The sequence below is a fragment of the Ananas comosus genome, linkage group 21, assembly GCF_001540865.1.
Source record: "Ananas comosus cultivar F153 linkage group 21, ASM154086v1, whole genome shotgun sequence".
Taxonomy (NCBI): Eukaryota; Viridiplantae; Streptophyta; class Magnoliopsida; order Poales; family Bromeliaceae; genus Ananas; species Ananas comosus.
Window position 1 is genome coordinate 6,963,056 of NC_033641.1, and position 11,461 is coordinate 6,974,516.

Here is an 11,461-nt window from a genome sequence, read left to right on the forward strand (position 1 = left end):
GTCAGTTTTTTTTTTTTTTTTTTTTTTTTTTTTTTTCCAGAGAGGGTTGTGTTGTATTAAAATAATATGAATTTTTTTTTATTAATGTAGAAAGCAAATCTGAACAAGAGAAAATTTGCAAGCAGACTGTATTAGATTTTAAAAATGCTAATCCCAATTAATTTAACTTTGTATGTCAATTATACAAACAAGTTATCAAACAAATTATATACAATATGCACAATTTTTTTTTTGGGGGATAAGCACTCGTTTGATTTTAATCACATTGGAGATACGCCTTAGATTGTTGGGGAAATGCTGCACTAAAATCTGATTGTGATTAAAATCTAACTAGTTTTGTGATGAAAATTAATAAAACCAACTTACAAGTAAGCGCTAAATTCCAAATTGATTGTGGAAGAAGAAACTTGAAATGATTTGATCCGAAAGCGTGATAAGCACTGCCCTAAGGAGTATTCCCGTCCTTCGTGCGGGATTAACTGGAAACACTGCCCCAAGGTATGACCGGAACTCCTTCGAGCACGAACGCGGAAGAGGTTGACGGAGACTCTTTCAACACCCAGAAATTAAAGAAATTTTGAAAGTAATAAAATTAAGATAGAAATATATATGTATTTTTTTTTTCAACTGTAGTTACCCAGCTCCATGAATTGGAGGGGTTCTTATAATGGTGGAATTCCCAAGGCAGCAGAATGTTGGAAGCAATGTTCCACTCCGTACATTGCGTGTAAAGTTACGCGCTCGCATGTAATGTCCGCGCTCGTGCGGAGACGGCTACAATAAATAATAAAAAATTTAAATAATAAAAAAATATAGTAAATAAATAAATAATAAATTAATAAATTAGAGGAATTTTGGGTTTTCTCCAACACTTCCTGCCAAAGAGGAAGAATAAAGGGAAAAAATTTGATAATTCTTCCCAAAAGACCTTAGGTTCCCACTGATGCTATTATATGATTGCTTGCCCTTTATACCCCTAGTTGAAAGATACACAATGTCCCTTGTCTTTGTAGAATAATTCTGTTTCAGATGAAATTGTATAAATGCCCAGAAAAACTGGATTTTGATACTTACATTCTTCTGCCCACTTAGCCGATCTTCTGCAATGGTCTAATCCTCTTTGTGCAGGAAAACAACCATGGTTCAAATTCGTCAGAAGATTCTGATCCATGTTTGGATCCATCTCAATCATTCTGTAAGGGCGACCAGGTGGTTTCCTTTCTATGGGCTGTTTCTAGAAGCATAGTGCCTTCATCTCTACTTGGAAATTCTAGTAGTTGGAGATGTCTGAGAAAAAATATTGGGAGGTTTGTTCGGTTACGTAGGTTCGAAAATTTCTATCTAAAAGGATGCATTCGAGGGCTGAAGATTTCATCCTTTCCATTTTTGTCACAAACTATGCTGTCTGTGTGCTCTTTTGATCGGCAAAAGGCAAAATATAAATATGGGAATTCTGAAAATGTAGGGATGGATACAAAGATATCAAAAAATACCAAAAGAAAGTTGCATAGAAACTTCGTACATCGTTGGATTTACTGGTTCTTTAACTACCTAGTTGTTCCCATTATTAGAGCAAACTTTTATGTTACAGAGAGAGAATCAAAAAGATACGATGTGTTTTATTATGCAAAGCCAGTGTGGAGGAAGTTAGTGAAGACAGCCATTGTTGGCTTGAAAGAGCACAACTATGAGCTTCTGGATCCAGAATCTTTGAGATGCATATTTCATAACAAACCATTTCCATTCTCAAGAGTTAGATTCCTTCCAAAAGATAAAACCATCAGACCATTAGCGAATCTTAAGTCATCACGTTGGATGCATCATCCTCATAATAAGCTTGATCGCTTTGGAATGCGCAGTAATGGAAGAAAGAATTTTTTGTATTGCAAGTCGGTGAATTCTTCTCTCCAAGAATTACATACTGTTTTGAGAAGAGTAAAGGCCGAGCATTCAGAATTTTTGGGATCTTCTGTATTTGACTACAATGATGTCTACCAAAACTTCCATCAATTCCTTTGCAAACTGAAAAATGGATCAAAGGGGTTGCCTGATGTATTTATTGTTGCTGCTGATGTATCAAAGGCCTTTGATTCCATTAAACATGATATGCTGTTCAAGATAATGGTAGACGCTATTGCAGATGAGGGGTACTTTATTAGGAAATACGCACGACTTGTATGCACAAAGAAGTCTTCAGATGGCATTTATAACCGAGTATCTTATGGCTGTATCTCCAGCTGTGCTAGTGGGTCTTCTGCACCTGAGGCTTCTATTCAGTTGTCATCTTCATTTGGTGTTTTTGTTGATCAGGTATTCTACTCATTTGAGTTCTCTGTGCACCTAGGTTATTCCTATTGAATTGGCCTTGAAAAACTAAATACCTTTTGGTATAATGTTATGAATATTTTCTTGTGAATTGGTCCCTTAACTCTTCCTCCCATGCACTTTATCATATATTGTGCAATTCCATCTTTTGGGCTGAAAATTGAAATCAAGCGACACATGAATTTTCAGTGTAATGATCTTTTTTAACCCTACGGGCCTATAACAAGTATATTGAGACAAGGAGTTTCACAGGAAAACCTTAAGATATTCTTTTCATGGTCAGGTATGTAATTGCAATATGTGAGAAAGTTCAGGGACTCTCATAATATTGGTATAGTACTGGGACTATCCATATATCTTTTTTCTGTAATAAAACTCTGTACTGTTATTTGAAATATTTGCTTCAGTATACAAATTCTCTAAAATTTTTCTGTGAAATTAGGCGAAAATTCAAAGGATCACGAAAAGCGAACTTCTTGATTGTCTGTGTGATCATTTGAAGTGCAATGCATTACAGCTTGGTCGGGATTTTTACATCCAAAAACTTGGCATACCTCAAGGAAGTGTTTTGTCCTCTCTTCTTTGTTCTTTCTACTACGGCGAATTGGAAAGGAGCATCATTATGCCGTACCTTGAAAAGACATGCAAGCAATCAGATGGCAGTACTTCTATGCCGAACCATTTGTTGCTGAGGTTGATTGACGATTTTCTTTTCATATCTACCTCCAAGAATCTTGCTACAAGTTTTTTTGACAGGTTGAGGGGAGGAGTCAGTGATTATAACTGCTTCATGAATGACAAGAAATATGGTCTTAATTTTGACGTAGAACATAGCGACCGTATTCTTAATAGGGTATATACAGGTGATGATGGCATATCTTTTGTGCCGTGGAGCGGCTTGCTTATTAACTGTAGAACACTGGAGATTCAAGCAGATTACACGAGGTAATCTTCTATTGATGCTATATTACTACTACCTAGCTTGGAAATGTACTATTCCTTTGCTCTGGTGTAATTAGGATTTTGTCCTTTTATTTCTTGATGCATTCGGAATCAAGTCCTGTACGGCCCATCTGGAGATTCTGCTGAAATGATATAGAACCATTCAATAAGCACCAAGAGTCATAGAAGCAGAAGATTCAAATTGGGGCTTCTATGTCCTTTTATTTCTTGATGCATTTAGAATCAAGTGCTGTATGGCCCAGCGGGAGATTCTGCTGAAATGATTAGAACCATTCAATGAGCACTGATATTCATAGAAGCAGAAGTTTCAAATCGGGGCTTTTACTTTTTTCAGACTCAAAAACTCAGTTGATGTTCTCACCTCAGCAGAAGCTCTAGGCTCTAGCAAACATCTGGTTTCGAGAATTTTCTGCTTTCTAGAGAAGCCCTTCCAGATGCCAGGTTAAACAGGCAAATCCGGAGTTATATGTCATCTGAAAATAATGAATGTTAGGAAGGCTTTGGCCTTTGGGTTGCAAAATTTGCATGGTGTCTCATGTCTTTGCCTTATATTGTCTTCTTAATATTTAGTTACTTGATCATCTTGATCACTGATTCGAGCTGATTGTACTGATTTATTGAGACAATCACTAACAAACAAAATTCAAAAAAAGTTCAGATGGTCTAATCGATTATTGAAAATTTCTTTTACAGGTATAGTGAGGTACATATTAGTTCCACTATTACAGTTCAACAACATGGTAGCCCAATGTATCATCTAAAATGCAAGATGTGTGATTATATGCGGCCAAAATGTCATCCTATATTTTATGACTCTAACATCAACTCTCCGGCCATTGTGAGATTAAATGCTTATCAAGCCTTTCTTCTATGCGCAATGAAGTTCCACTGCTACGTTTGTAGCATGCCTGGTACCAAATTGGATCCAAATGTTCTGTTGAAAATTATTGTGAAGACTTTCAGGTATTGAATTATGAGATTGATTATCTCGTTTTGCAATTATTAGATTTCAATCCGACATTGCACACTAAAAAAAAGGATTTGAGAGGAGCAATATGCTCGAACCTGAGAGCAACTTGCTACACATAAAATTAACTCTTAGCCTTCTAATATGGATTTATTGTTCTCTAATATGGATTTATTGTTCAAAGAGTGCACCACCAGATCTAAACCTTCTAATGTAGTTTATTTTTCAACTCTTAGCCTCTCAAATATTGTAATCAAATCCCTAAATCTGTGCATACCATTGTCAATCTTTGCCCTTTACTGAATTTATATCATTAAATGGCTGGAAAGGTCCATTTTATACTCTTGTGACTTTTGGACTCTGTAGTCATGTTAGAGGGTTGATATCAGTTAAAGATTGAAAACAAACAGAGATGCTAAAAGTTTGGAGACCAGTCCTTTGTGAATTCAATTAATGCAATTTTGTGGATCATAGTTCCAGAACACATTCACACAAAACTAAAGGGTCGCGCACATTTCATGCACTGATCTGTTCTACTTTAATGTACCAAATACTCGATGTTTTCTTTCATTTTACAGTTAATTTTAGTATAAACAAATCTAAGCTGAGATTTGCTTTATGTTGTCCTGTATTGTCTTCCTGTTCAATCAGTTACATGCACAGTCTCATCAACAAGCGCATGCATGACATGGAGCTCTACAACATCCATCCGGTTTTCCGGCTGAAGAAAGCCGAAACCGTTTGGCTCGGGCTTTATGCGTACATTCGCATGCTGAGGAAGAAGCAATCCCGGCACAAGGAGCTCTTGGCTTTGTTGAAATCACGAATCTTGATGTACGATGGTGTGGACTACAATTCGCCTCATCTGAACTACGCTGTCGATGACTCTCACTCATCAGTGTTTTGGAAACTCAAGTTCTAGAGAAGAAAGTGGAGGTGGGTTGTTTATGAAGCAGTATTTTGATTTCAGAAGAATGAAAATTGTCTAGCTGGGAAAGAGAATTATTCTTGTGTTACGAAAAGAAAATCTAATTCTTCTGATGTTGTTATTGTTGTTTACAGATTTTTCATTTAAATTGAAACAACAAACTTTACTCATGAATGTCTTTTGCCAAAAGGTTGTGCAGCATATCAATTTTACTGTAGATAGTATCATGACCTCTTGACTATTTAATGTCCTGAGCAACAAAATTTGTAAACCCAAATAACTTATTCTTGAAATTAGCTAATACCTGTAAAAAATGAGGCACAACGACGGTATTATGAGACGCTTAAATGCGGTTGAAGGAGACTTGCGATGTTGACTTTTTAGATGTCTTAAGGATGCTTAGATTATGAGTTGCAGGCTTGTTTCAGTAGATTTTGATCTCTCGCTCTTGTTTGAATGTTAGAATAAGATATCCACTGATAAGTTATTCCCTATGAATTTTTTTTTGTATGATGGGAAGCTAGTAGTTTGATATTACTTCTCAAAATGTCTTTTTAGTATTTGATTTGGTAGGAGAGTATTTCAACCGCCGTGATTTATTTATTTATTTATTTATTTTTTTCTGAAAAATTGATTTAAAGGTTGAATATGGTATTTATTTTAGGCATTCCATCGCTTTATCTATCAAATATTATATGGCTTAAGCAGTTCAAAAGGATATATTAACTAACTAAGATGCCTGTACAGTCAAGCAGGATTTTTATCGAGGAAAAAGTTTAGAATGTACTAATTATATTGCTGATGTGGCGTTTTCAATTAATGAGATTTTTTTAGGTTCATACTTTCTATTATAGTTAATAGAAAAATATTTTTATTATATTTTTTTGAGAAAAATATGATTAATTTGTTATTGATAATGTGGTGTAAATGTGGCAGCGTAGACTTTCTCTCTGTTATCAGGCGAGCCTCGTAGGAGAAATTATACACTGTCACACTTACACCACGTCATCAATAACAAGCCAATCACATTCATTCTTTTCAAACAAAAGTACAATAAAAATACTTTTTTACAATCATGATGGGACATATATTCTTAAAATGATTAATTTGATTGGTTTGTTACGCCACGTCACTAATATACCCGTTGCATTCTAGAATTTTTCGCCTCGTAGACAGCCAAAAAGATGAGGACGACTGATGGACATTAATGTTCAGTACGTGATGTTGTTTACAAATTAAATGATACGGAAATTAGCCGGTCTACTGTGCGCCTGGACCATAGAGCTCACGGAGGACGTCGGGGTTTGAGTTTTTTTTAGAAACCTCACATATGTTGATTTTAGAAGGCATGCAGAGAAGACGTAAAAGTAGAGATGCTTTGACTTTTTTAGTTAGCAATAATTGTTGAGTCCTAGTGAAGAGAAAGTGCGCTAAGGAGAGGGGTCAGGTGAGAAGAAGATAGTGATGGTAGAGAATTAAAGTGTTTAAAGTTATTTTGTGTGAAGAAAAAATTAGTATAATATTTGTTTTAATGATTTTTTTAATAGTTTTTGTCCTTTATTATTAGGACGCTTCTTACGTCCATTTGGAGCCAGTGGCTTGATTTAGAGGGATTCTATAATACACGTGATGCAATATATAAATCTATAATCTATCTATAACAATAAATTAATTTTCAATATGTCACATCATCTAAGCATAGTTTCCCTCCCTCGAGGCCGCCCTCTTCTCTCTTTCTTCCCTCATTTTTTCACCGACCGTCCCTATAGCAAACTGGCAAAAGGCTTGGTGGTTTATATTCGAGGTCTCAAATTCGAATCCTAGTTGATTCACATTTTCAGCTAAGTTTATTTTTAAGGTAGCATACTACCTATCTCACCAAAAAAAAAAAGAAAAAGTATTGGTCCTCTCTCTTTCTTTCCTCGGCACCAGTTTTGAGCGTTTCCTCTTTGCAGATATAAATTAATGTTGCAGCAGAGTATGCTTCCAGAGGATGTTCCAAGTATGCACAAAGCCGAGGTCAAGGGACCTTCCATTGTCCAAGTGAATTAATCCGAGTTTGATTCAGAATGAATTAGTCACTAAACTTTTAGTGAAATTTTATTTAAATAAATCATCAAATCTAAATTTGTTCCAATTAAGATTGTACGTTTAATTTTCATTTTAATCAAAACATTGCTCAAATTGGACTTTTTTAAAAATAACCTACACAAATTTTTAATTGACCAAATGCCCCTTCCCCTTTCAATTTTTTTTGGCTAACTAATCCCCTTCTGGACTAGTCAGTGCCATAGGACATAATGCACAGCTGCCAAAACAAGGCTCCTTTGGGGCCCAAATTGGTCTTCTGGGCATCTGAATCCACTGTGCACTATCAGAAATTCCTCATGGGCACTCGCAGGGTGGGTCTGAATCCATCGGACCTCTGTTTGAAAGCTTTTGGGCACCCAAACCATGCGTCCGAATCCAAGATGACTCCTTGCACGCGTGTCAATCCAAAGGTCACTTCTAACCAACTGAGATTCAGGCCATTACAGTAGAAATGGGCGTTCGGGAGGTAGGGTCCGAAACTGGCTATAGTTCTTCTGGGTGTCGGATCTATCTACTGAGCGCCCAAAAATGTTAAGAACTTCAGTTCTAGTAGTTTTTGTCGTTCAGAGTCCTTTTTTGTCTCCATTTCTCGCTAAAACGGCTCTCGCTCTGCCCACACACTACAAATGTATTGACCAGCTACTTTCACTATACTTGGATCCAGCTACTGAGCTCCAGAACACTACAAACCGACATCATATTTCCAAAGAACCCTACGCCTTTGTGCTCAATCTATGCAAGTGAGACCAATCTCAAGTATAATTAGGAATGGCAACAGGGTGGGGAAGGGATTGAGATCTCTTCCCCATCCTTATCTGTAGTACAACGAACTTCTATAAATTATGGAGTTTTAGTGGAAGGTAGTCTTTTAGACTATTTGAATAGTTTTGACGAGGTTTGGGGAAGGGATGGCAGGGCATGACATTATCCCTGCGGGTTTTTATGATTCCCATCCCTATTCTATCCCCTCTAATGGGGAAAAAACTCCCCTATCCTTGTGCACGGAGACGCTGAGGGGACACATTGTGCAATAATTTAGGCCAGTAGAATTTGAAGTATCTATTGGAGATTTATTGTATAAAGTGATTGTGAATAAAACAAGTACAAAATATTTTTATGGTGACTTAAAGTGAACCGTAATACTTTGCTCACATCTTCTAATAGTTTGTAGTACTTCACAAAGAAAAATAAACTATCCTAATTTTTGCTCGTGTTGAAATAGTATTGATTGCTATTGCGAGACATACACTCTATAATCCCATCCTGTTCTTGATAAGACGACACTAGCCACAACCTTAAGGCCCGCCAATGATATTGTCTCCTAGTAGAAGGATGAAAGGTCACCCAAGATCCGCTTGCACTTACAATATAATGGACAAAAGAGCAGGGCAACAAACAAAATATAGCATACGTAAACAGGAAGAGCATTATATAAACACTTGCCCACAAAATTTAGAGAGAGTGCAATAAGAACATTGATGTAGGACTAGTTGTACTCTTACTTGTATTGCCTTAGAATAATGACTTTTTATTTTTGTAAAGGTACTAATAATGTTGTTGATGATGGATCTAGAGGATGCTAGACTAATTGATTCGTTAGTCTTGTTGGAGCAACATCTCTGTAGGTTGGGATTTGTCAGGAGTGATGTGAGAGGCAAATTAATTTTACTAGGGATTTATCATGGTACTATTTGCTCGAATTAATAACTAACTAAACTTTGTTGCAATATAGGGGTATAATGCAGTTCAATTTAGTTGTAAATTGAACTAGTCGGAACTTGACAACTGATAGTGCTCGATTTTTCTATGATATGTGGGATTCTATTGAATATCACATCTTAAATGTGTGCATCTGGATCAAACATCGTTAGGAGTTTTTATTGAGAGAAAGAGAGACAGGAGCACTAGATTTTCTACTTCCGTCATGATGAGATGATGATTACACTTTAGAATGTGGCCATCAAATTTGGTTTTTGTGTGGACGGTTTGTCTGTGACAAGTGCCGCATTGCACCATTAGCCAGAGTTATGTCAGTCGCTACTAGGACAGGTGGTGAATGATATCAAAGCCAGTCAAATTCCACTGGACCATTTACACCAGTGTTACCGTCACATATAGCTAGATGTATCTGTCACATTAGTTGCAGCTACAACATATGTGTACATGTTTCACCAGATTAGGTATAGCTTGTTTCCCAACCTCACTGATATAGAATTCATCTTAAATGGCTTCCACATTTTGCATATTTTGCTGAGTGCGGTGTATTAGTGTGTGATGTAGTAGCTTTGGCCTATTTTTATCGAGCACTAAGAGCGGCTTTGTTAAAAGAAATTAAAGATTGAATGTTGTTGCTTTGCGACATTATTATAGGTATAATATGTAATATTCTATTTGTTATATTTTTAATGTATTGATGTTTAACTTTTTGCAACTTATTTATAGATATGTGCGTGTGACCATATTCATATTAGTCAACCTACTAGTGTTGGAACAGTGCCTAATATAGTAGATTGCTCTTTGGTTTGCCAGTAGCTCAAATTTACTTAATTGATAATTATGCATTTCAAAATTAATAGCAACTAATATATATCTTTTCCATTTTAGATGGGTGAATACTAGGGGATTGCAGTTGGAGCTAATGTGAGGATTACTGACATCAAATTCTATAGAGATGAGTTAGATTAGCAAAAAAAGTCCCAGGTACGTCCATATTTTCTTCAATATTTTACAAATGCATACATGCAATAAGTTTCTTATTTAGTTAATTTTAATTTTGACTGGCTCATAAATTATATGGAAGTCATATACCGATGCTACTATAGCCAAATTACAAGCATTTTGCATAGAGATGTCACAAGTTTGGCGATTGAAGATTACATTGATCTATTGTTACAACAAAGGCATAAACGAAAACGAAAATGATGAACACAAAATAGACAAACCACAAGCAGAAAATAGAAGAACACATAGATTTACGTGAAAAATCTTTTGTAGAAAAAAAATCACAGGCGAGGGAGGAGAGCTTCACTATTGAATGAAAAAGGGAATACAAAGTTCAAAGTACAATCAATCTGTCGCCTCTAGGGCAAAACGAAGAAACAAATTCTTAATAGGTTTCGAATCTGATCCGATTCGTGCCTACCTTAGACATTCATTTTTCCTCCACAACTTATTTTCCAAATTAGTTGCACCGTGAAACTATTGACGAGTCGGAGTTCCAAAACTGAAGTCGATTACCAATTTCGAGGCATATCTAACAAATCTTCACCTTGACGAGAAATTTCCTTTAAATAAAGCAGCAACCATAACTCTCCACCTTCTCCACAAGCCCCTAAGGGTGGTCAAATCAACAATTAATACTAATTAAGTCCAAGCAATGCTTGAACTTGAAAGGAGTAAGAGGCTTCGTCAACATGTCAGCAGGATTCTCAAGAGTGCTGATCTTTTTCACTCCAATGTCTCCTTGAGCAAGAATTTCACGAATAAAGTGATACTTGATGTCACTATGCTTTGTTCTCTCGTAAAACATTTGATCCTTTATGAGATAAATGGCACTCTGACTGTCGCAAAATACTGTAAGCTTATGACTATTTTTGCTTAATTCACCGAATAGGTCTCTTAACCAAATATCTTCCTTCACAGCCTCCGTAATTGCCATATACTCGGCCTTCGTCGTAGATAGGTCAACTGTAAGCTATAAACAGGCTCGCAAACTAATAGCCCATCCTCCAAGTTAGAAGACATAACCAGTAAGAGATCTTTTATCAAGGTCTCCAGTATAATCAGAATTCACATAGCCTGTCAAACCCGCTTCAGATCTTCCAAACTCTAAACAAGCATCAGTAGTACCTCGTAAGTATCTCAAAATCCATTTCACAACTTGCTAGTCTTGTTTTCCCAAATTTGCCATGCACCTACTCACCACGTTGTTTGAAGTGAAAAAAAAAAAAAAATTTTCGAAACTGATTAGATTCAGACTCAAACAATTTTGATAGGTCTCATGTTGACCAGAAAATTTTGGGGCCAATAATTACAATTTAAAATCCACAATAGGCTCATTCATAAAATGTGAGTGGGTGGGCCCTTACGAAAGCCCAAACAAATAAATAAAAAAAAAGTGAGTGGGTGGGCCCTTACGAAAGTCCAAACAAATAAATAAAAAAAAAGTGAGTGGGTGGGCCCTTACG

General features: G+C 36.2%; 1 protein-coding gene across 3 annotated transcripts in view; it reads left to right on the top strand.

Moving 5' to 3' along the window:
* The window catches only part of LOC109726883 (telomerase reverse transcriptase), a 31,270-nt gene extending 25,917 nt beyond the window's left edge, over positions 1 to 5,353 (top strand). For 2 of the 3 annotated variants that reach the window (XM_020256721.1, XM_020256720.1), the window contains 4 exons: positions 1,129 to 2,310; positions 2,768 to 3,270; positions 3,982 to 4,251; positions 4,907 to 5,353. In XM_020256721.1, the coding sequence (XP_020112310.1) occupies positions 1,129 to 2,310; positions 2,768 to 3,270; positions 3,982 to 4,251; positions 4,907 to 5,177 (2,226 nt within the window). In that variant the 3' untranslated portion in view covers positions 5,178 to 5,353. The remainder of the gene's footprint in view (positions 1 to 1,128; positions 2,311 to 2,767; positions 3,271 to 3,981; positions 4,252 to 4,906) is intronic. The other variant, XM_020256722.1, reaches the window with a different exon arrangement.